The sequence below is a fragment of the Aquarana catesbeiana genome, linkage group LG01, assembly GCF_042186555.1.
Source record: "Aquarana catesbeiana isolate 2022-GZ linkage group LG01, ASM4218655v1, whole genome shotgun sequence".
In the NCBI taxonomy this organism is placed as follows: Eukaryota; Metazoa; Chordata; class Amphibia; order Anura; family Ranidae; genus Aquarana; species Aquarana catesbeiana.
The window spans coordinates 111050111-111074399 of NC_133324.1; the positions used below are offsets into that span (position 1 = coordinate 111050111).

At 44.3% G+C, this 24289-nt stretch overlaps 1 protein-coding gene across 5 annotated transcripts in view; it reads left to right on the top strand.

Moving 5' to 3' along the window:
* The window catches only part of SETD9 (SET domain containing 9), a 95612-nt gene that overhangs the window by 43771 nt on the left and 27552 nt on the right, over positions 1-24289 (top strand). For 4 of the 5 annotated variants that reach the window (XM_073622982.1, XM_073622955.1, XM_073622972.1 and 1 more), the window contains 2 exons: positions 6413-6528; positions 22231-22336. In XM_073622982.1, the coding sequence (XP_073479083.1) occupies positions 6413-6528; positions 22231-22336 (222 nt within the window). Of the gene's footprint in view, positions 1-6412; positions 6529-22202; positions 22338-24289 lie in introns of those variants that run through there. The other variant, XM_073622964.1, reaches the window with a different exon arrangement.

Below are 24289 nucleotides of genomic sequence, written 5' to 3' on the forward strand. Positions count from 1 at the left end.
ACATGTTTTTAAAGTAATTTTATTAGGCAGCTCCGGGGTCTTCTTCCGACTTCGGGGGTCCTCTTCCGACATCGGGGTCTCTCCGGCGTCTTCTCCCGGTGTCTGCATCTTCTGCCGGCTCCACCGCTATCTTTTGGCGCTCTTTTGCCAGCGGTAGTCCGGACTTCTGGATTGTCTTCTTCCCGGAAGAAGACCCCCGAAGTCGGAAGAAGACCCCGGAGCTGCCTAATAAATTACTTTAAAAACCTGTGTACTGTGTTTTTTATTGACGCTTTTCCCTAGGTAAATGGGTAGGGGTACGATGTACCCCATACTCATTCACATAGGGTGGGGGGCCGGGATCTGGGGGCCCCCTTATTAAAGGGGGCTCCCGGATTCCGATAAGCGCCCCGCCTGCAGACCCCGACAACCAACGCCCAGGGTTGTCGGGAAGAGGCCCTTGTCCTCATCAACATGGGGACAAGGTGCTTTGAGGTGGGGGGCCCGCAGGACGCCCCTTCCCCCAAAGCACCCACCCCCCATGTTGAGGGCATGCGGCCTGGTACGGCTCAGGAGGGGGGGGGGGGGAACGCTCGCTCGTCCCCACTCCCTTCCCTGACTGGCCGGGCTGCGTGCTCGGATAAGGGTCTGGTATGGATTTTCGGGGGACCCCCTGCCGCCGGGAAACATTCTCGCAGCTGCGTACTGTAGTTTGTACAAAAGTCCGATGGCTTTGTGTACACACGATCGGACTTTGCTCCATCGGACTTTTGTTGCCGGAAAGTTTGTCCGTTCGCACAGCCAACAAAAGTCCGATGGAAACTGAAAAAGTTTGTCCGATGGAGCGTACACACGGTCAGATGTTGCTCCAAAACAGCTAATTTGCATGTTTGTTGTCAAAAAGTCCGATGTGTACGGCCCTTAAGAGTCACAGGAGCGCTGGGCATGTAAAGGTGTGTAAACAGGCATTTCCAGCACAGGAAATATTATGGTACTCAGAATCAAAGGTTGATCCTTATGGTGACATTGTTTTCTTTTGCTAAAACTATTGTTCAGCAAATACCATAATTTGTTAAAGTGCCTCTGCTGTTGTGCTTAGCACATTTGATTTCCAGTGTACCACAAAGGTACCAAGGATTCCACCCCAGGCGCTGGGAACTCCAGTCATGCCTCCACACTGTCATCCTCTCCGGAGATACCTGACATGGGAATGCCAGGGTGAGTCATTGGAAGCAATTGGTGGTGCAACTGCTTCTCACACTTCAGCCCCTGTGTATGTGACTGAAGATGCATTCTCCTCTGCCCTGTTGGGCTTAGAAGTAAGATTAGCGGCTTTAATCGCATTCTCCATCCAAGAGGATAGGAAGCATGCCAGATCCCCCTCCCCCACCTCAAACCCCTTTTTCCAAGGGAACAGTGGGCACAGGATGAGGTGTTATCCTCAGGTGAACATGGGGGAAAACAAGCCAAATTTTATTCTGTGGAGGAAACAACAGTTGATGAACCTTATGCAACCTCACAATCTGACAGATTGATGGTACAAACTCTTACAGAGATGGTTCATTCCACTTTTTATACTACTCCTAACAGAGTAAGCTGAAAGTCCAGGTCCCTCCTTTGGTTTTTTACAGCGCTTATTTATGCTGAATGGGATCATCTGGATAAGCATGTTTTCCCTCCAAAGAGTTTCTCAGTTCTCTATCATGGAGGAAAAATTCACAAAGGTTGGAAAGTACCAGCAGTAGACGCTGCGATTTCCAGCATCAAGATGCATAATTGCTTAAGCATCCAACAAATAAGGAGTTGGAATTTTTTGTTAAAATCCTACCAGTGGTGCTATGTATGGCTATAGATGCCATAAAAGCCTATCCACCAGGCGTCTCACCTTGCGCTTGTGCTAAAACACATGCTTAGGTCCCTGTGGTTAAAAGGGTTGGTCAACCGAAGCATCTTGCAAAAAAGGGTGTCTGACTAGTTTCCCTTTTCATTGGGGAAGCTTTGGTAAAATACATCCAAATGATTTCTAGCAGTAAAGCTCTTTTGTCCAGTAGAAGGTTTAAATGTCCTTTTATTTAAAGTGAAGCCACAACAGCTCACAGGTTAAGTACTCTGACGGCCAGTGCAGCCATGGGAGACTTCCTGACAAACATGGGTTCAGATCCACATGTCGGCGTTCACTAGTGAAGGAGCCACTCCTCACAGGTTAACTACTCTGACGGCCAGCGTAGCATGGGTGGCTTCCTGAAAGAGGTGGGACCTCGTCCTCACGTTGGCTCCTTGTGACCTTGGACAAGTCACTTAAACAGATTCCTTCCCCTGCGCAGGGGCAGCTGCCTCTAGGCAGCGGTGACTGCCTCCACCATCAGACTCTAGGGCATGAATTCCAAGAAATACTGTTCAGATCTGTGCGACTTCAAGGTAGTCCCTGCACTATTTTGGTACCACTTTGATGCGACTTGAGGTCCATAAACCTCTAGAATACACAGGCATTGTTTCCTGTCGCATTAAAATCGCGCCCCAACATATTCTCAGTGGCATAGGATCACGAAAAAATCACGCAACTTTGGGGTTGCAATAGTGGAAACTGAGCCTAATAGGAGAAAATATTCAGCCCCTGTATACTTGATTGAAGATGCGTTTTTCCTCCGACCTGCAGGGCCTAGAAGGAAAATTAGCGACTGTAATCGCATCCGCTATCCAAGGATGGGAAGCGTGTTAGATCCCCACCCCGAGATCCCTTATCAAGAGAACAGTGGGTAGAGGATGAAGGATTACTCTTAGGTAATCGGGAAGAAAGGCAAACCAAGTACTCCTCTGCAGAGGAGACAACTAGAGTTAAACTTTTTTTCAGCCTCGCAATCTGAGAAATTGCTGGTACAAACCTCTTACAGAGATGATTTGTGCCTCTTTCAGGCTACCTCTAGTAGAGTCAGCTGATAGTTCTGTTTTTTCTTAGGTTCCTTGGAACCTTCACTGCCTTTTTCATGTGTTTCCTGTACATGTACAGAGCCACGCAGAAATTCAACAAGTCCATTCTAGATCTAAAAGAATCTAAATCAGTTCCTGAAGATCCGCTCCTTTCTATGGAGTCGATCAAGTCAGTAGTTTCTATCCTGCAAGGAGGAAAACTTCTAGCGCCTATCGGCATCAGGAAGGCATATCTGCATGTCCATATATTTCCCGCTCACCAAAGGTTTCTGCGGTTCGAAGTAGAACAGCAGCATTTCAGTTTATAGCCTTGCTCTTCGGGCTAGCTACAGCACCTCGAGTGTTCACAAAGGTGCTAGCCCCACCTGTAGCCAGGTCAAGGGCACAGGGCTTAAACAGTCTTGGCATACCTAGACGATCTATTGCTAATAGACCAATTGCTGTTCGGAGTAAGGTGTACGCATTACAACCAGTTACCTGGAAAGGTCTGGGTTGCATTCTCAACCTAGTAAAGTCTCCATTAAAATCACTAAAAAAGGGCTGCAGTATTTGGGTCTGATCATAGATACAGCCCAGAAAAAGGGTCTTCTTGCCCAGAGAAAAAAAAAACACCACTCTATAAAAGAGTTGGTGCGGATGGTCAGGTCAAAAGGAGGTCCCTCCATTGACCTTTCCATGAGGTTGTTAGAAAGGATGGTGGCTTCATTCGAAGCAGTTCCCTTTGCCCAGTTCCATTCGAGACTGTTGCAAAACAGTGTTCTATTTTCTAAGAACAAAACGATCCAAGCTCTTGCCAATGCGGCTGTCCCCAAGGGTGTCCCAAAACCTCAATTGGTGGTTACTAAAGAATGTCCTAAAGGGTAAATCCTTCAGACCACTTTTCTGGAAAGTGGTAATGACAGAGAAGACAACTGTCCAAGGACTGTGTTCAAGAACCGAGAGAGCCTTGCCCATCAACATCCTAGAGATTCGGGCAGCGCGTCTGGCTCTAAAAGCCTGGACTTCCAGGTTAAGAGATTGTCCCGACAGGATCCAATCCGTCAATGCCACGGCTGTGGCCTATATCAGTCAACAAAAGGGGCACCAAGAATCTCTCAGTGCAGAGAAGTGAACCATATTCTAACTTGGGCAGAAAGAAATATTCCGTGCCCATCAGCAGTCTTCATTCCGGGAATAGAGAATTGGCACGCGCACTACATGTGCCACCAGCAGATTATTCCCAGGGGAATGGTCTATTCACCCCGACATGTTTCGGGCTGTTTGTCAAGGATGGGGGACTCCGGATGTAGATCTTCTAGCATCGAGTGCAACATAAAGTTAGTCAACTTTGTGTCCACAACAAAGGATCCATTCGCATGCAGAACAGATGCGTTGATGATACTGTGGGATCAGCTTTTACTGATCTATGCATTTCCCCCTATTCAGTTGCTGCCTTGACTTCTTTGCAGGATCAAGCTGGAAAGAAAACCTGTAATTCTGGCAGCACTAGCATGGCCCAGAAGGTCATGGTATGCAGAGGTCGTAAAGATGGCAGTGGAGGATCTGTGGTCCCTTCCACTAAGGCCAGACCTGCTCTCACAGGGGCCGATATTCCATCCTACTTTACGAATGCTAAATTTAACGGCCTGGCTATTGAGACCCACATTCTGAAAAGACGTGGGCTTTCTAGGGCAGTTATATCTACTTTAATTAATGCTAGGAAGCCAGCTTCTAGAGCTATATATTGTAGAGTCTGGAAATCTTATGTTTCCTGGTGTGAATCCAAGGGTTGTCATCCTCGGAGATATATTAGAGGCAGAATTCTTGCCTTTCTACAAGTTGGCGTAGAGATGAAGTTGGCCCTGAGTACTATTAAGGGCCAAGTCTCAGCCTTATCAACTTTATTTCAAAGACCACTTGCTACGCATTCTTTAGTCCGGGGTTTCATGCGAGGAGAGATGCGGATTAATCCGCCGGTTAAATCACCCTTAAGCCCTTGGGACTTGAATTTAGTTTTGTCAGTGTTCCAAAAACCACCATTCGAACCATTACAGCATGTTCCCTTAGTCCTTCTGACTAGGAAGCTGATATTTTTGGTTGCTATATCCTCAGCAAGGAGGGTTTCAGAATTGGCTGCTCTCTTTCCTGTAAAGAGCCATATTTGGTTATTCATGAGGACAGAGTGGTGTTGGGCCCTCGTCCAGGTTTTATACCAAGAGTGGTCTCAGGTTTCCACCTGAACCAAGATATTGTCCTGCCGTTTTTTTCCAAAACCATGTTGGTTATTCATGAGGACAGAGTGGCCTTACGCCCTCGTCCAGGCTTTTTGCCAAAAGTGGTTTCAGGCTTTCATCTGAATGAAGATATTGTCCTGACATTGTTTTTTCCAAAACCATGTTCCAAAGAAGAAAAGTTACTACGTTGTCTTGATGTGGTAAGAGCAGTGAAGATCTATTTAAGGAAAACTGCTCAGATTCGTAAGACTGATGTCTTATTTATTCTGCCAGAGGGTCCTAAAAAAGGACAGGCAGCGTCAAAATCCACTGTGGCTAAGTGGATTCGGCAAGTTATAATTCAAACTTATGATTTAAAGGGAAAGATTCCCCCCTTTTCAAGTTAAGGCGCACTCTGCCAGAGCGGTTGGTGCTTCTTGGGCGGTGCTTCTTGGGCAGTGCGTCACCAGGCCTCCATGTCTCAGATCTGCAAGGCCGTGACTTGGTCTTCAGTGCATACATTTACAAAATTTTATCAAGTAGATGTAAGATGGAATGAGGATATTGCCTTCGGGCGCAGTGTGCTGCAGGCAGCAGTATAATTCCTCAAGGTCTGGGGGTTCCCTACGGGTTGTGTCTCCCTCCCCTCAAGTAGCATTGCTATGGGACATCCCACCAAGTAATTACTTGAGGGTCTGTGTCCTATGATGTACGATAAAGAAAATAGAATTTTAAAACAGCTTACCTGTAAAATCCTTTTCTTGGAGTGCATCATAGGACACAGAGCTCCCGCCCCTCTTTTTTATGGGGTGAGAGTATATTGCTTATATTGCTTGGCTACAAAAACTGAGGACGCCTGGAAGGAGGAGGAGTTATATAGGGGAGTCAACTTTCTGTATTGGTTATACCAGTGTCAACACCTGAAGGTAGGCCCATAACCCATATTGAGGCTCTGTGACCTATAATGTACTCCATAAAAAGGATTTTACAGGTAAGCTGTTGCAAATAATCGCTATTGTAAAATAGGATTTTTAATTTTTTTTTTGTACTCTAAAGGGCTCATTTTAGTTTTTAACCCCATTATGTTACTGGCCGATTTAATTGATTATGAAAATAATAATTCATTTCATAATCGATTAGTTGCTTCGACCCTAAACATTAGAATAATTGACTTCGTGTTTACGTTGTTAAAATGAGAACATTGTTTTTGCCTTTTAGCAACCATTTTTCTATTGGCATTGATTGGTTTTTAGGAGGTAAACGCGGCAGTCCATCAGTTAGACAGTTTATAAATGAGGCTAAATGTATTTCAGGTCTTGCAGCGGAAGAGACCAGCTGGGGCCTCTGAAGATGTGCGATTCCACATGGCTGACCAGCTTCCCCCATAATCCACTGGCTGTGGGACAGTATGTTAACAATTGCTCCAATGGTATGTCTGCCCATCCACTTACCAACCTTCCCTCAAAGGTAACCTGTCGCAAGAGAAACATGGAAGTTCCCATTGCCAAAAACACTGATTCCCTGAATTCAGTACTTTTCATTCAATTACTGACCCATCTTACCTAATCTGCATGCATGTTCCCCAGGACAGTAATTTGGAAAGTACTCAGATCAGTGGATCAACATAATAGCCAGGCAAATAGCATTTCTGGAATGGGTCAGCAATGGTAGTGACAACACACTTTTTTTTTTTATTTTATCACTTTGAAATTTTGTAAAACGCAGTAACTCACAGCAAACCATAATCATTGCCTCTAGGTAGCCATTAAGAAATTAATTTTGATAGGTTGCTGTTAATTGCATCAAAGTTCTTTATAATGGCTACTATTTGTACCATTTACCTGAAAGCAATTTTTGATGTGACATTCACATTTGTACTTGTTTGCAGCTGTCTTTTCAATATTGCATATTTAAAGACTTGTAATTGGTCCCCCTGTTTGTCGTATGAATATTAAGGAATGTAATTAGGATTCCCTGCTTATAACAACACCTTTCCCATGTAGGCTAATTTCTATGCCCCCCTCCTCAGCATCTTTTACATACTCTCCACTGGTGGAAAGAAAACCTTTTTGTTATCTCCATAGCACTCTAGCAGAAGATTACACAGGGCTGAGGACTGTCTCCCACATGTGACTGCACTAGGCCAGGTATCAAGTACAAGCTCTATCACATCAGAGGAAGTGGAGTGAGTCACACGCTCCTCCATACTTAAAAGTATTTTGGCATTTCTTCACTCCCAGTTGCGTTACAGAGCGGGGGTTGTAAAGTAAAAGTTAATATGTGCTGCTGGGAGAAAGAATTAAACTAGGGCTGCGGAAATTAACGATTAATTCCTCAATTAATCGTTAATTTTTTTGATTGATCAAATTTTTTTGATCGGTAGGCTGCCTGCCCTGGGGCCGCTTTGGGCCAAGCTGTGGCTGCAGCGCAGCGCTCCGCTCCCTCCTCCTCCACTATATGTCATACACAGTCTGCGAGCATCTCCTGCTGTGTGTCTCCGAGCTGAGTGTGAAAACTTTGGCCGCGCTGTGAGAAAAGTCCCACTCTCCTCCTAGATCAGCTCGTGTGATCGATGCAGTGTTTTGTCTTTCACACGAGCTGATCTAGGAGGAGGGCGGGACTTTTCTCACAGCGCAGCCAAAGTTTTCACACACAACGGGAGATGCCCACAGACTGTGTAATCCAGGCACAGGCACTGACTACAGTGGGGCTGCGATTATGGGAACAGTGAGGCTGCGATTATGGGCACGGTGAGACTGCATTATGGGAACAGTGAGGCTGCGATTATGGGCACGGTAAGGCTGACATGGGCACGGTGAGGCTGAATTTATGACGTGCGACATCCTAACCATGCCCCGCTATATCCAACTTTGGCCATTACCATAACAACGGTGCTAAATCAGCTAAAAGTAGTTGGATCTGTTTGTGCGTTCTAATTAATCCAAAATTAGTCGATTAATCGATTAAAAAAAAAAATCGATTAATCGAACACGAACATTTTAATCAGTAACAGCCCTAAATTAAACATAACTTGATAAATAAAGGAAGTAATATACAGAATACTGTCAAAAAGAAATAGAAAAAAGGAATCCATATATAGAATATGATCTCAACTAGTATTAGGCGCATGCAGTTGTCATCTTTCATCATATATTGGCACATGTATTAAAAATGCATATTTTTTTACATGAATACGTACTAAGGCCTCATGTACACTGCTGATGGTAAGCAGACGTTCAGAGGCAGTTGGCTGCTTTTTTCAGCTGCCCCTGAACTCACCCAATGTTATCTTATGTGTACATGTACACAAGTTCGTTTTAATAATGTTTTTAGGCAGTTGCATTTAGAGGATTTTCTTTGAAGGCAAAAAAAACAAGTTCAGACTCCGAAGCTTCGGATGCTAAACGCGGTAATGGTGTTTAGCAGCGTTTCGTTTACAGACGTTTTTCATTTTTGGCTATTTTGAGAAAAAATTTTTTTTTTTTCAAACCCGGCATGTAAACGCGGCAAAACGGACGTTTTTATCTGTCAAGTTAAATCGTTCAGGAGAGGTTGTAGAACATCCCTTGTATATTAAGCCTTAAAGTGATACTACAGTCTTCTTTTTTTTTTGTTTTAAAATAACAAACATGTTCTACACACCTGCCCTGTGCAGTGGTTTTGCACAGACCCGACCCGATCCTCTTCTCCGGTCCCTCGCCGGCACTCCTGGCCCCTGCTTGCAACCGAGAGCCCCCACAGCAAGCAGCTTGCTATGGGGGCACATGAACCAAGCCACTGCTCTGTGTGTCCATCCAGACACGGACCCGCGCCAGGGCCCACCCTCTCTCCTCATTGACTTACTGACTTTAAATAACAGCAGCGATAGCCAATGGTGCCTGCTGTGTGTCTCAGCCAATCAGGAGGGAGAGTCCCGAACAGCCGAGTCTCTCGTGCAACGTCGCTGAATCGAGATGGGGCTCATGTAAGTATTAGGGGGGCTGCTTCACACAAAGTTTTTAATCTTAATGTATAGACTGCAATAAGATAAAAAAAAAAACCTGTCTTTAGAACCACTTTAAAGTGGGTGTCAATCGACGAAGATAGGGTGGCTCGGGAGTGAGCACGCACAGTTGACCACATGAAAAGCGGGTTTCTGCGGGGGCACTCGCCAAAGAGCACCAGTGGGGGACCCCAAAAGAAAAGGATCAGGGCTGCTCTGTGCAAAAGCATTGCACAGATCAGGTAAGTATACCATGCTTGTTATTTTAAAGAAAGAAAAAAGGAAGGTTTAACCACTTAACAACCGGCCCATAGCCGAATGATGGCTGCAGGGCGGTTGCTTAAAGCGGGGGTTCACCCACACCGCCAAAAAAAAAAAATATTAAAAGCCAGCAGCTACAAATACTGCAGCTGCTGACTTTTAATACATGCCCACTCACCTGTCCCAGGGTCTAGCGATGTCGGCAGGGGACGCCGAGAACCCGCTCGGTTCTCGGCAGCTGCCGCCGCCATCCTAGGTGAGGGAATCAGGAAGTGAAGCGTTGCGGCTTCACTTCCCGGTTCCCTACTGCGCATGCACGAGTCGCGATGCGCGTCCCTAGTGGTCCCCGCTCTCTCCTGGGAGCTGTGTGTTCCCAGCAGACAGCGCGGTCGGGACGGGAAAAGGCATAGACTCCCATGGGAGTCTATGCCGGAAGTGGGTGCAAATACCTGTCTTAGACAGGTATCTGCAACCCCCTCCCCCCTGAAAGGTGCCAAATGTGACACCGGGGGGGGTTCCGAAAAGCGGAAGTTCCATTTTTGTGTTCCATTTTTTAATTCCCCTCTTGCGCGCCCCCTGGGGCGCGCACCTGAACACATCCGTGACCCCGGTAAATGGCCGCTGATCGCGGCCGTTTACCATGTGATCGCTCCGTCAAATGACGGAGCGATCATATGTAAACAAACCAGCGTCATCTGATGACGCCGGTTCCTCTCCTCCCCTCCTGTGTACCGATCGGTACACTGAACGGAGAGGAGGATGGATGGATGGCTGCAGCGCTGTGGGCTGGAAGTGTAGTGCCCACAGCGCTGCACAGTGACATCCATCCATCCATCCATGCTCAGTTATCCCTCACTACTCTGCAATGCCCTGCAATGCTGTGCAATACTCTGCTATGCCCCACAATACCCCGCAGTACTGTGCAATACCCCGCAGTACTGTGCAATACCCCGCAGATACCCGGCGATACCCCGCAGATACCCGGCGATACCCCGCAGATACCCGGCGATACCCCGCAGATACCCGGCGATACCCCGCAGATACCCGGCGATACCCCGCCATACTCAGCGATACCCTGCCATACTCGGCGATACCCCGCCATACTCGGCGATACCCCGCCATACTCGGCGATACCCCGCCATGCTCGGCCGTGCTCGGCCTCTGTTTGTGGCCAGGCTGTGGAAGTCTCACACATGTGATATCGCCGTACTCAGGAGTACTAGAATCTATTTTGGGGTGTCATTTTTGGTATGTACATGTTATGTGTTAGAAATATTGTATAAATGGACAACTTTGTGTAAAAAAAAAAAAAAAAAAATGCGTTTTAACCACTTCCCGCCTGCCGGCTTTCATACAACGTCCTTGACTTTGTGCGGGGATATCTGAATGATGAGTGCAGCTACAGGCATCATTCAGATATCAGCTTTTTCAGCCGGCGATTCCCTACACCATAAGAATGATCATAGTGGCTGTTCCACTGCTTGATCATTCTTACGGGAGGGGAGAGGGGATGTCCCCCCCTCCCGCCACCCTCCGGTACTTCTACCGACTCACCGCTACAATCGAAGCCAGGATCTTTTTTTTAATTTTTTTTTTATTTCAGGCTTCCCAGCCTAGAGGTGAGATGTGGGGTCTTATTGACCCCTTATCTCACTGTAAAGAGGACCTGTCATGCCATATTCCTATTACAAGAGATGTTTACATTCCTTTGTAATAGGAATAAAAGTGGTCAAAAAAAATTTTGGGGGGGGGAAGCATCAAACTAAAATAAAGTAAAATGAACAATAAAAAAAAAAAAATGTTAAAGCGCCCCTGTCCCTGTGTGCTCGCATGCAGGAGCGAACACATACGTAAGTCCCGCCCACATATGAAAACGGTGCTCAAACCACACGTGAGGTATCGCTGCGATCGGTAGAGCGAGAGCAATCATTTTGGCCCTAGACCTCCTCTGTAACTCAAAACATGTAACCAGTAAAAAATTTTAAAGCGTCGCCTATGGGGATTTTTGAGTAGCGAAGTTTGGCGCCATTCCACAAGCGCGTGCAATTTTAAAAGGTGACGTGTTGGGTATCTATTTACTCTGCGTAACTTCATCTTTCACATTATGCAAAAACATTGGGCTAACTTTACTGTTTTGTTTTTTTTAAAGCACAAAACTGTTTTTTTCCAAAAAAAAGCGTTAAATACCGTGCAAGATAAAAAGTTGCAATGACCACCATTGTATTCTCTAGGGTCTTTGCTAAAAAAAATATATAATGTTTTGGGGTTCTATGTAATTTTCTAGCTAATAAATGATGATTTTTACATGTAGAAGAGAAATGTCAGAATTGGCCTGGGCACTCCAGAACGCCTAAAGGTGCTCCGTGCATGTTGGGCCTCTGTATTTGGCCACGCATTGTAAAAGTCTCACACATGTGGTATCACCGTACTCGGGAGTAATAGCAGAATGTGTTTTGGGGTGTAATTTGTGGTATGCATATGCGGTGTGTGAGAAATAACCTGCTAATATGACAATTTTGTGGAAAAAAAAAAACTTGATTTTGCAAAGAATTGTGGGAAAAAATGACAACTTCAAAAAACTCACCATGCATCTTTCTAAATACCTTGGAATGTCTTCTTTCCAAAAAGGGGTCATTTGGGGGGTATTTGTACTTTTCTGGCATGTTAGGGTCTCAAGAAATTAGATAGGCCGTCAGTACTTCGGGTGTGACCAATTTTCAGATATTGGCACCATAGCTTTTGGACTCTCTAACTTTCACAAAGACCAAATAATATCCACCGATTTGGGTTATTTTTACCAAAGATATGAAGCGGTATAAATTTTGGCCAAAATATATGATGAAAAATTACTAATTTGCAAAATTTTATAACAGAAATGAAGAAAAATGCATTTTTTTACAGATTTTTCGGTCTTTTTTCTTTTATAGCGCAAAAAATAAAGAACCCAGCGGTGATTAAATACCACCAAAAGAAAGCTCTTTCTGTGTGAAAAAAAGGACAAAAATTTCATATAGATACATTGTTGCATGACTGAGTAATTGTCATTCAAAATGTGAGAGCACCAAAAGCTGAAAATTGGTCTGATTATTAAGGGGGTTTAAGTGCCCAGTGGTTAATATCACTTTAACCACTTCAATACCCGGCTATAGTAAAATGACGTCCTCTACTTTGTGGGGTGATATCTGAATGATGCTTGCAGCTAGATGCATCATTCAGATATCATTCTTTTCAGCCGGCGATTCTGTGCACAATAAGAATGATCATAGTGGCAGTTCCGCTGCTTGATCGTTCTTATAGGCGACGGGAGGGGAAGCACCCCCTCCCGCCGCCATCCGGTGCTTCTCCGGGCTCTCCCGTGCCATCGGGTGCCCGGAGAAAGAATCGGCCGGTGCCGGATGTTGACGATAGAGATGACTGGTGACCAGATGGTCACCAGTCATCTCTATGACTGTCGGAGGCCCCGGCGTAACGTTATGACGTCACGCCCGGGTACCCGGAAATAAACGAAGCCGCGATCGCGGCTGTCAGCATGAGATCGGTGACATTTTTTTTTCCCGATCTCATGCTTTCCACCCTGAAAGAGAGATGTGGGGTCTTATTGACCTCATATCTTTCCATAAAGAGGACCTGTCACAGATTCCTATTACAAGGGATGTTTACATTCCTTGTAATAGGAATAAAAGTAATTAAAAGAAAAATGTTAAAGTGTAAAAATAAAAAAAATTAAGTGAAAAAAAAAAAAAAATTTAAAGCACCCCTGTCCCTGGTAGCTTGGTCTTAGAAGCGAATGCACACGTAAGTCCCGCCCACATATGTAAACGCCGCTCAAACCACACATGTGAGGTATTGCCGCATGCGTTCGAGCATGTGCAACAATTCTAGCACTAGACCTCCTCTGTAACTCTAAACTGATAACCTGTAAAAATGTTTAAAGTGTCGCCTATGGAGATTTTTAAGTAATGAAGTTTGGCACCATTCCATGATTGTGCGCAATTTTATAGCGTGACATGTTGGGTATCTATTTACATCATCTTTCACATTATACAAAAAAATTGGGCTAACTTTACTGTTTTGTTATTTTTTAATTCATGAAACCGTTTTTTTTAAAAAAAAAAGGCGTTTGAAAAATTATTGTGCAAATACCGTGTGAGATAAAAAGTTGCAATGACCGCCATTTTATTCCCTAGGGTGTCTGCTAAAAAATATATATAATATTTGGGGGTTCTGAGTAATTTTCTAGCAAAAAAATGATGATTTTTACATGGAGAGAAGTGCCAGAATAGGCCCGGTATTGAAGCGGTTAAAACCCCCAAAACGTTACATATTTTCTGAAAGCAGAGCCCTTGTAGAATAAAATAGTTGGAATTTTTTTTGTCAAAAGATATTTACACTACTGCTCAAATCTGTATTTTCAGTTAAAAATGCTGGGTGGCTTTACTGGAATCATTTCTACTAGAAAGCTGGCAACCATAGCAGCCAGTTGTTTACATGCTGGCATTGCCGGTATCATAAAAGTTATGGGGGTATTGAAAATGTTAAACTTCCATTTGTGAAAGTGAAACTTCTGCTCATTTGTCTTCTCTCCCCCTCTGGTGCCACAATTGGCACCTCTCGGGGGGGGGGTTCGTGGCCCGTGACATCACCGCGGGGCTCCCTCCTCCTTTCCCTGTCGCCGTAGGAGAGAGGAGCGTGGCCTTGCGCATGCGCAGTAGGGTTCTCGGTGTGAAGCCGTAAGGCTACAATGCCAGGGTACCCTTAGCCGCAATGGCGGCGGCAGCACCCAACAGCTGATGGAAACATCAGCTGCGGTGCCGACTTCGCTGGACTCGAGGACAGGTAAGTGTCCTATTATTAAAAGGTAGTAGCTGCAGTATGTGTAGCTGCTGGCTTTTAATTCCTTTTTTTTTTTTTTTGGGCGGAACACCGCTTTAAAATTCTGTTTATTTCAATATGAGCTCTCCTGTCTTGGGTAAACAAAGGGAGGAATTACAAGGGTTCCTGTACCATTAAAATGACACAGAAAACTGGCTTTGTGGCATGCTCCACAGAACTTTACCCATAACAGTTTGATATCAGTTAATGTTCTTTTAACGTGATCCTACGCATACAATGTGTAATTGCCATCAGTCATATACGCCCCTCTTCACCTGGTCATATACCCACCTCTTCACCTGGTCATATACCTCCCCACCTGGTCATAAACCCCCACCCAAAAAGCTCCGGGTCTCCGTATTACCAATGACCATTATTAGCCCCGAGTCCCAAGGCCTGGGGTTGGTCGGCAACTCGGGGCTATTTTCCCAGTCCAGCCCTGCCAGGGTATGCAAACTTTTGAGCACAACTGTATGAACACAATGTAACATTGCATGTATTAACAGTTTATAATCATTTAGGTTTAATGACACTTTATTAAAAGAACATACATTCCATGTTAATAATGCTACTAAAATTTAACGTGTTCGGTAAATTGCCTCCAGCATTGCTCCTGCTTCTTGCTGAAGTCCCCTCTTGCTGAAGCAGTCACTTGCTTTTTGAGTACTCTTCCCTCTTTCTTTAGTCTCATAAACCGTATGTTACTTACTGCAATTAAAATGTGTGCATTCCCAGCCTTGATTGTATGTCTTGGCTTAGCTAGAGAGGAAGGCTGACAGAAGCTTTACAGTGCTCACTGTCCTTCCCCTGCCTGATGCCAAGGAGAGCATATCGGGGAGATAAGATAAGACGCTGTTCTCATAAGTTTAACTCTTTTATCTCTCTGGCAGCAGCGTTTATTCTGTCACCTCTCCTTTTCTTTTCTCTCTCCCTAATCTGTCATTTCTGTTGTTTCCTACCCCCTCCATAGCAGTAAATCTTTAGGCTATCAGCTGATCAGCCTCTAGTGCAGGGGTGTCAAACTGGCGGCCCTCCAGCTGTTGCGGAACTACAAGTCCCATCATGCCTCTGCCTGTGGGAGTCATGCTTGTAACTGTCAGCCTTGCAATGGCTTATGGGATTTGTAGTTCTGCAATAGGTGGAGGGCCACCTGTGCTCTAGTGACTCACTGATTATCAGCACAGTGCCTAGGATTTTAACTGCTTCTCGACCAACCACCGCAGTTATACTGCAGCAGGTTGGCTCCCCTGCGCGAGCTGTCGTAGCTTTACGTCGGCACGCGGGGTAAGGATAGCAGGCACGTACCCGCTGCACAGCGGGGGTGCCGATGTTTGTGGCCGACCGTCGTGATGACCGCGGGCCACGAGCGATCCTGAGCAGGAGAGACAGAACAGGGACGAGTGTGTGTAAACACACTTCCCTGTTCTGTTCTGACAGGAGTGACAAATCGTATGTTCCTATTAGCTAGGAACCACGATCCGTCACTTCCTCTAGTCAGTCCCCTCCCCCTTCAGTTAGAATCACCTCCCAGGGAACGCAGTTAACCCTTTCACTGCCAGTGACATTTTTACAGTAATCAATGCAATTTTATAGCACTGATCGCTGTATTAATGCCAATGGTCCCAAAAATGTGTCAAAATTGTCCGATGTGTCCGCCATAATGTCGTAGTCACGATAAAAATCGCAGATTGCCGCCATTACTAGTAAAAAAAAAAAATAATAAAAATGCTATAAATCTATGCCCTATTTTGTAGACGCTATAACTTTTGCGCAAACCAATCAATATACGCTTATTGTGATTTTTTTTTTTACCAAAAAAATATGTAGAAGAATACTCAGTTTGAAGAATACTGAGTGCTCAGTTTGAAGCGGTGGAGCTTGGTGTAAGTGGAGCTGGATTAAGTGGGAGTTAAAAACAAGTGTTAGAGTATACAAGTCTTGCTGTCTGTTGGTGTTTGCTGCTGTCTGTTGGTGTGTGTATTGCTGCTGTCTGTTGGTGTGTGTATTGCTGCTGTCTGTTGGTGTGTGTATTGCTGCTGTCTGTTGGTGTGTGTATTGCTGCTGTCTGTTGGTGTTTGCTGGGTTGTATTTTGGGGACTTTTCCTTTTAGTTTTTAATTTGCCTTTTGCTGTCACTTTTTAAATAGCTTTTTTTTTTTTTTTTTTCTGTTTCATCAGTCTATCAATTAAGGGTGTGGTTAATTGCTCACAGGTGCCCAGGTGCCTATTTAACTTGTTGTAGGACTCAGTCTGAGCGTGCTCAGTTTGAAGCGGTGGAGCTTGGTGTAAGTGGAGCTGGATTAAGTGGGAGTTAAAAACAAGAGTTTAAAACAGGAGGTTATAACAGGGGTCACAGTACCTGTGTAGTGTGAGTATCTGAGTGTTGTCTGAGTAGTGTGTGTGGATCGTTAGTACTTGTGTATTGTGTACCTGTGTATTGTCTTGTCGTGTACCTGTGTATTGTCTTGAGTATTAGTGCCAGGAAGCTAGTTGTTAGGTAATTTGGACAGGGTAAAATCCCCAAATCCTCACTAAATTTAATAGGTACGATGCCCGGCGGGTGTGGAGAGGTGACTCTTTGTACATCTTGCCGCATGTATGCGTTCCTTGATCATCCGATCGAGGGCGAATACTGCTGTGCAAAATGTAAGCACATTGTTTCCCTGGAAGCCCAGGTTCTGAATCTGGGGAAGCAACTGTCAGCACTGAGAAGTCCCTCCATACTAAAGGTGAGCCAGGAATGTACACGGCAGGTGCCGGCAGGGGCCAGCACAGAGGCGGGTGGAGACAAAGAGGTGCAGGCACTAGCAAAGAGTAGATGGGTGACAGTCAGGAGGGGTAGAGGGGGAAGTGCCAGGGAGGCCGATCCAGGACTGGAGCATCCCAATAAGTACGCTCCATTGAGTGACATTGGTGTTACCAGTCAGGGACCAGCACTGCTGGAGATGAGGGACTCTCCTAGCTGCCAGGGGAAGAACTCCTCCAGTGAGAGTGGGGGGGCAGCAAAGGGAAAGGAAAGACAGATTCTGGTGGTAGGGGACTCAATTCTTAGAAGGACAGAGAGGGCAATCTGTAACCAAGACCTGAAGCGCCGAACAGTATGTTGTCTACCGGGCGCTCGGGTTCGGCACATCACGGATCTTGTGGACAGATTACTGGGAGGGGCTGGGGAAGACCCGGCTGTCATGGTGCACGTTGGCACCAATGACAAAGTCAGAGGCAGATGGAGTGTCCTAAAGAACGATTTTAGGGACTTAGGAGCTAAATTGAGGAAAAGGACCTCCAAGGTAGTGTTCTCAGGAATACTACCGGTACATCGAGCCACACCAGAGAGGCAGAGGGAGATTAGGGAAGTAAACAAGTGGCTGAAGAGCTGGTGTAGTAAGGAGGGGTTTGGGTTCCTGGAGGACTGGGCCGACTTCTCAGTCGGTAACCGGTACTATAGAAGGGACGGACTGCACCTAAATGAGGAGGGTGCAGATCTGCTGGGAATGAAGATGGCCAAAAAGTTAGAGGGGTTTTTAAACTAGGCGATGGGGGGGAGGGTCCAGAGACAGTGATAGCCAGCGCGGAAGATATTCCAGAGGGTAGTATTGGGGGCATTAGTGGTAGGTTAACCAAAGCACAAAAACACAAGGTGAGTATAGTAGCAAGTCCAAGTTGCAATCTTGAAACACCCAATACGAGGACAATATGCGACCGGTCTAAACTATGTGGCATGTTCACCAATGCCAGGAGCCTGGCGGACAAGATGGGTGAACTAGAGATACTGTTGTACAAGGAGGATTTGGATTTTGTGGGAATTTAAGAGACCTGGTTCAACAGCTCTCATGATTGGCTGGCAAACATTCAAGGGTATACCCTATACCGCAAGGATAGAGAGGGTAAAAAAGGGGGAGGGGTATGCCTATATATCAAGAATAATGTACAAGTGAATGTGAGAGATGACATCACTGAGGGGGCTAGGGAGGAGGTGGAATCTTTATGGGTAGAGCTCCAAAGGGATGAAGCTAAGGGGAAAATAATACTGGGAGTATGCTATAGGCCCCCTAACCTGAGGGAGGAAGTGGAGACGGATCTCCTATCACAAATTGGATTAGCAGCAAGGATGGGAAGTGTTATCATAATGGAGGATTTTAATTATCCAGACATAGACTGGGCGGAGGGAACCGCGCATTCATTTAAGGCTCGCCAGTTCCTTAATGTCTTGCAGGACAATTTTATGGGTCAGATGGTAGACGCACCAACTAGAAATAAAACATTACTAGATCTACTGATTACCAACAATACAGACCTGATAACAGATGTGGAAATACGGGGCAATTTAGGTAACAGCGATCACAGGTCAATTAGTTTCAGTATAAATCACACAAATAGGAGACATGAAGGGAACACAAAGACATTGAATTTCAAAAGAGCCAACTTCCCTAAACTACAAACCTTGCTAAAAGGCATAAATTGGGATAAAATATTAGGAACAAAGAATACGGAGGAGAGATGGGTTTGCTTTAAGAGCATATTAAATAAGGGCATTAGCCAATGTATCCCATTGGGTAATAAATTTAAAAGAGCGAACAAACATCCTGGATGGCTTAACTCCAATGTAAAAATGCATATAAAAGCAAAGGAGAAGGCCTTCAAAAAATACAAGGTTGAGGGATCATCCACAGCATTCAGAATTTATAAAGAATGCAATAAGAAATGTAAGGGTGCAATTAGGATGGCTAAGATAGAACATGAAAGACACATAGCGGAGGAGAGCAAAAAAAATCCCAAGAAATTCTTTAAGTATGTAAACAGTAAAAAAGGGAGGACAGACCATATTGGCCCCATAAAGAATGAGGAAGGACATCTGGTTACAAAGGATGGGGAGATGGCAGAGGTATTGAATTTATTCTTCTCCTCAGTCTTCACGAGTGAATCGGGGGGCTTCAGTAACCAAAACTGCAGTGTTTATCCTCATGACACAACACAGGAAGCACCTACATGGTTAACAGAGGACGGAATTAAAATTAGACTTGAGAAACTTAACATTAATAAATCACCGGGACCAGATGGCTTGCATCCGAGGGTACTTAGGGAACTCAGTCAGGTGATTGCCAGACCGTTGTTCCTAATTTTTACAGACAGTCTATTGACTGGAATGGTACCAGCTGATTGGAGAAAAGCCAATGTAGCACCAATATTTAAAAAGGGCCCAAAAAACATCCCTGGGAATTACAGACCAGTTAGCCTAACATCAATAGTATGTAAACTCTTGGAGGGAATGATAAGGGACTATATACAAGATTTTAGTAATAAGAATGATATCATTAGCAGTAATCAGCATGGATTCATGAAGAATCGTTCTTGCCAAACCAATCTATTAACCTTCTATGAGGAGGTGAGTTGCCATCTAGATAAAGGAAGGCCCGTAGACGTGGTGTATCTGGATTTTGCAAAAGCATTTGACACAGTTCCCCATAAACGTTTACTGTACAAAATAAGGTGCGTTGGCATGGACCATAGGGTGAGTACATGGATTGAAAACTGGCTACAAGGGCGTGTTCAGAGGGTGGTGATAAATGGGGAGTACTCAGAATGGTCAGGGGTGGGTAGTGGGGTCCCCCAGGGGTCTGTGCTGGGACCAATCCTATTTAATTTGTTCATAAACGACCTGGAGGATGGGATAAACAGTTCCATCTCTGTATTTGCAGACGATACTAAGCTAAGCAGGGCAATAACTTCTCCGCAGGATGTGGAAATCTTGCAAAAAGACCTGAACAAATTAATGGGGTGGGCGACTACATGGCAAATGAGGTTCAATGTAGAAAAATGTAAAATAATGCATTTGGGTGGCAAAAATATGAATGCAATCTATACACTGGGGGGAGAACCTCTGGGGGAATCTAGGATGGAAAAGGACTTGGGGGTCCTAGTGGATGATAGGCTCAGCAATGGCATGCAATGCCAAGCTGCTGCTAATAAAGCAAACAGAATATTGGCATGCATTAAAAGGGGGATCAACTGCAGAGATAAAACGATAATTCTCCCGCTCTACAAGACTCTGGTCCGGCCGCACCTGGAGTATGCTGTCCAGTTCTGGGCACCAGTCCTCAGGAGGGACGTACTGGAAATGGAGCGAGTACAAAGAAGGGCAACAAAGCTAATAAAGGGTCTGGAGGATCTTAGTTATGAGGAAAGGTTGTATGCACTGAACTTATTCTCTCTGGAGAAGAGACGCTTGAGAGGGGATATGATTTCAATTTACAAATACTGTACTGGTGACCCCACAATAGGGATAAAACTTTTTCGCAGAAGAGAGTTTAATAAGACTCGTGGCCACTCATTACAATTAGAAGAAAAGAGGTTTAACCTTAAACTACGTAGAGGGTTCTTTACTGTAAGAGCGGCAAGGATGTGGAATTCCCTTCCACAGGCGGTGGTCTCAGCGGGGAGCATTGATAGCTTCAAGAAACTATTAGATAATCACCTGAATGACCGCAATATACAGGGATATGTAATGTAATACTGACACATAATCACACACATAGGTTGGACTTGATGGACTTGTGTCTTTTTTCAACCTCACCTACTATGTAACTATGTAACTATGTAATACATAACGGCCTAAACTGAGAAAAAATTTGCTTTTTTTTTTTTTTTTTTTTAAAAATGGGGATATTTATTATAGCAAAATTTATTTTTTCAAAATTGTCGCTCTTTTTTTTTTTTTTTTTTTTTTTTTGTTAATAGCGCAAAAAATAAAAAACGCAGAGGCGATCAAATACCACCAAGAGAAAGCTCTATTTGTGGGAAAAAAAAGGACGTCAATTTTGTTTGGGTACAACGTCGCACGACTGCGCAATTGTCAGTTAAAGCGACGCAGTGCCGAATTGCAAAAAGTGCTCTGGTCAGGAAGGGGTAAATTCTTCAGGGGCTGAAGTGGTTAAACAATATAGGCACTTATTTGTAATGTTTTAAATGGCTATACCTGTAAAAGAAGCCAGAATGAAGTAATCTAACAGGACCTAATTTTGTTACTAAACTGTCACTTTAAGCAGATGGATGTATTTCATCCTGGAGTCCTACTTTAACCATTTGCGATCCTGCGAATCGCCGTAGCTGTTCGGCCCTTTAAACAGCTCTAGCAGGCACCCCGATGGACATCACAGCCATGCGCGATCGAGGGTCAGAATGTGTGTGTGTGTGTGTGTGTGTGTGTGTGTGTGTGTGTGTGTGTGTGTGTAAACGCACAAAACCCCACTCTGTCAGGAGAGGAGAGACGGATAGTCTGTTCCTAGTAAGTAGGAACAGCGATATGTCTCCTCCTCTAGTCAGTCCCATCCCCATACAGTGAGGGAACACATTTAACCCCTTGATCGCCTCCTATTGTTACCCCCTTTCCTACCAGTGACATTTAAACAGTATAAATGTCAGTGGTCCTAAAAATGTGTCAAAAGTGTCCGATCTGTCCGCCACGATGTCACAGTCCCTCTAAAAATCGCAGATTGCCACCATTACTAGTTAAAAAAATTAATAAATAATAAAAAAATGCCATAAATCTATTCCCTATTTTGTAGACGCTATTTATTTATTTATTTATTTTTACCAAAAATATGTAGAAGAATATATATCAGCCTAAACTGATGAAGAAATTTCTTTTTTTTTTTTTTTTTTTTTTTTACATTTTTAAAAAAAAATTTTTTTTGGTAACATATTATAGCAAAAAGTATAAAACATTGGGGTTTTTTTTCCAAAATTGTCGCACTTTTTTTTGTTTATAGCGCAAAGAATAAAAACCGCAAAGGTGATCAAATACCACCAAAAGAAAGCTCTATTTGTGGGGAAAAAAAGGACATCAATTTTGGGTACAACGTCGTACAACCGCGCAGTTGTCAGTTAAAGCGACGCATTGCCGTATCACAAAAAATGGCCTGGTCATTAAGGGGGAAATTCTACCAGCCCTTAAGTGGTTAACATTAATATGTGTTTTGGTTTTAATCCCAGGAGACTGATCTGTCACATCTTTACACAGAGAAGGAAGCTAACGTGTGCTACCAGGAATTTGATGTGCCTGACACATTCCCAGTGGAACTACGACAATACATCCCGAATATTTGCTATTCTCATGAGAGTGAAGGGTTGGTATATGTTTAATTAGTAGCACTTGTCAAATCCTATTATACATATCAGTTTTGTCATTGCTTACATAAACAAGTCCATGTTTATAATGAAGACAGGATCTCTTGCATTATTGTAGGAACACACAAAATGGCATAAGCCTGGGTGCCAGTGTGTTTGCTGTAGGATCGGAGGTCTTTTCAGAAGATTTATTATAAATCGCTTTTTTACTTTTACATGTAGAATTCCTTCAACCACTCCACAACATGTCCCAGCAGAACTACTTCATTAAAAAAATCAGCTATGTCTCTGACACCATATCAATACTATATTTTGTGTGTACTTGAGGTTAGTGACCTCTATAGTCTCATAGGGGTTTATTTACTAAAGCTACAGAGTGCAAAATGAGTCACACTTCTGCAGAGAAACCAATCAGCTTCTAACCTCAGCTTGTTCAAATAAGCTTTGGCAATACAACCTGGAAGCTGATTGGTGTCTCTGCAGAAGTGTTACTAATAGTGCACTCTCTAGCTTTAGTAAATAAACCCCATAGTGACAGCCATACTTTGTCTACTGACACTCATTGTCAGGTGACTTGTTCTCAGATGCTTGCATCCCTTTTGTAACCTTCAAACAGAAAAGGCTATGGCACTGAAACTCTAGAATTATCAAAACTTGTGCACCCGCTAAATTGAGGGCTCTGAACTCCGACTTAACAGAATACAGTGAGTATAGAAAAGAATCGCCCCCTTTTAAAATATTCACATTTTGTTGCTTTGCAGCCTGAAGCAGAGGCAGACATAGTTTTTGTTTGCTTTCAAAGTCTTTATTGGTTTTACCAAATAAAACAAAGCAATACAAAATAATAAGAGGAACATCAGATTGTTACATGGAAACCCCCTGAAGGGGAGGCATGAACTGACAATACTAGATGCAAAAATCTATCAAATAACCCAATCAATAAACAGGACCTACCGAGCTACTGCGGCTCTTCAAAGAATGTGTAGACCGCTACATTTAAATACAGTTACTTAGAGTGACCAGAAGAGATTCCGCCTGTACCCCAAAAGGGATCAAGCTGTGCACGGAAGAATCTCTGCGAACCACCCCCAACTTATAGTAACCATATGGCCTCGGGGTCAAGGATAAAGCTGTGAGGTAGCTGTAGCCTGGTTCGCTAACTATCTAGGGCTAAAATTCCTTCTGGGGGATGGTTTGCATACAAGTCGGGAGGACTTTTCCTAGACCCCCTGGAGAGAAGAGCAGAAGAGTAGTGACAAAAAGAGAGAGAAGGGGAGAAGATATGAAAGAGAGAGGAGAGGGAGAGAGAAGCTAGCCTATCATCGGGAGAGGCCCCCGTCCCCTTTTAAAGTGCTTGTAATTTTAAGGTTGGACACCAGGTATGAGAGAATTACCAATAAACTGCGCCCATGGTTCCCAGATAAGCTTCGAAATGTGCTTTGGTGTCGTACAGCACGCTCGAGAGTTTCTCTTGGGACATAATCCAGGATATTTTACGAATAGCTGCCTTGAAGGAAACCTTGGGTTGTTTCCATGCTTTGGCAATGGTGAGTTTAGCACCTAGGAGGATGAAATGTATTAGTTTACATGACCATTTTGGTGTCTTAGGTAAGTTACCATTAAGAAGAGCTATGGCTGGGGTTTTCGGTATTTGGATTTTCGTTATTTTTCGAATCGGGGAGAATATCTTGCTCCAGTAGGGCCTCAGTCTGGGACCTTCCCACCATATATGGGCCATTGAGCCCAACAGCTGACACCCTCGGAAGCACTTGGGGTCCGCTGTTGGGAACATTTTGGACAATTTGTCCGGGGTGAGGTACCATCTGGTGATGACCTTGATACTTGATTCAATTAGGGAGATATTCTTAAAAGGATCTGTTGAAGGAGCTTCTCCATTTATCAACGTCCCAGTTGAGGGAAAGATCACTCTCCAAGGCTAGCATGTAAGGAGT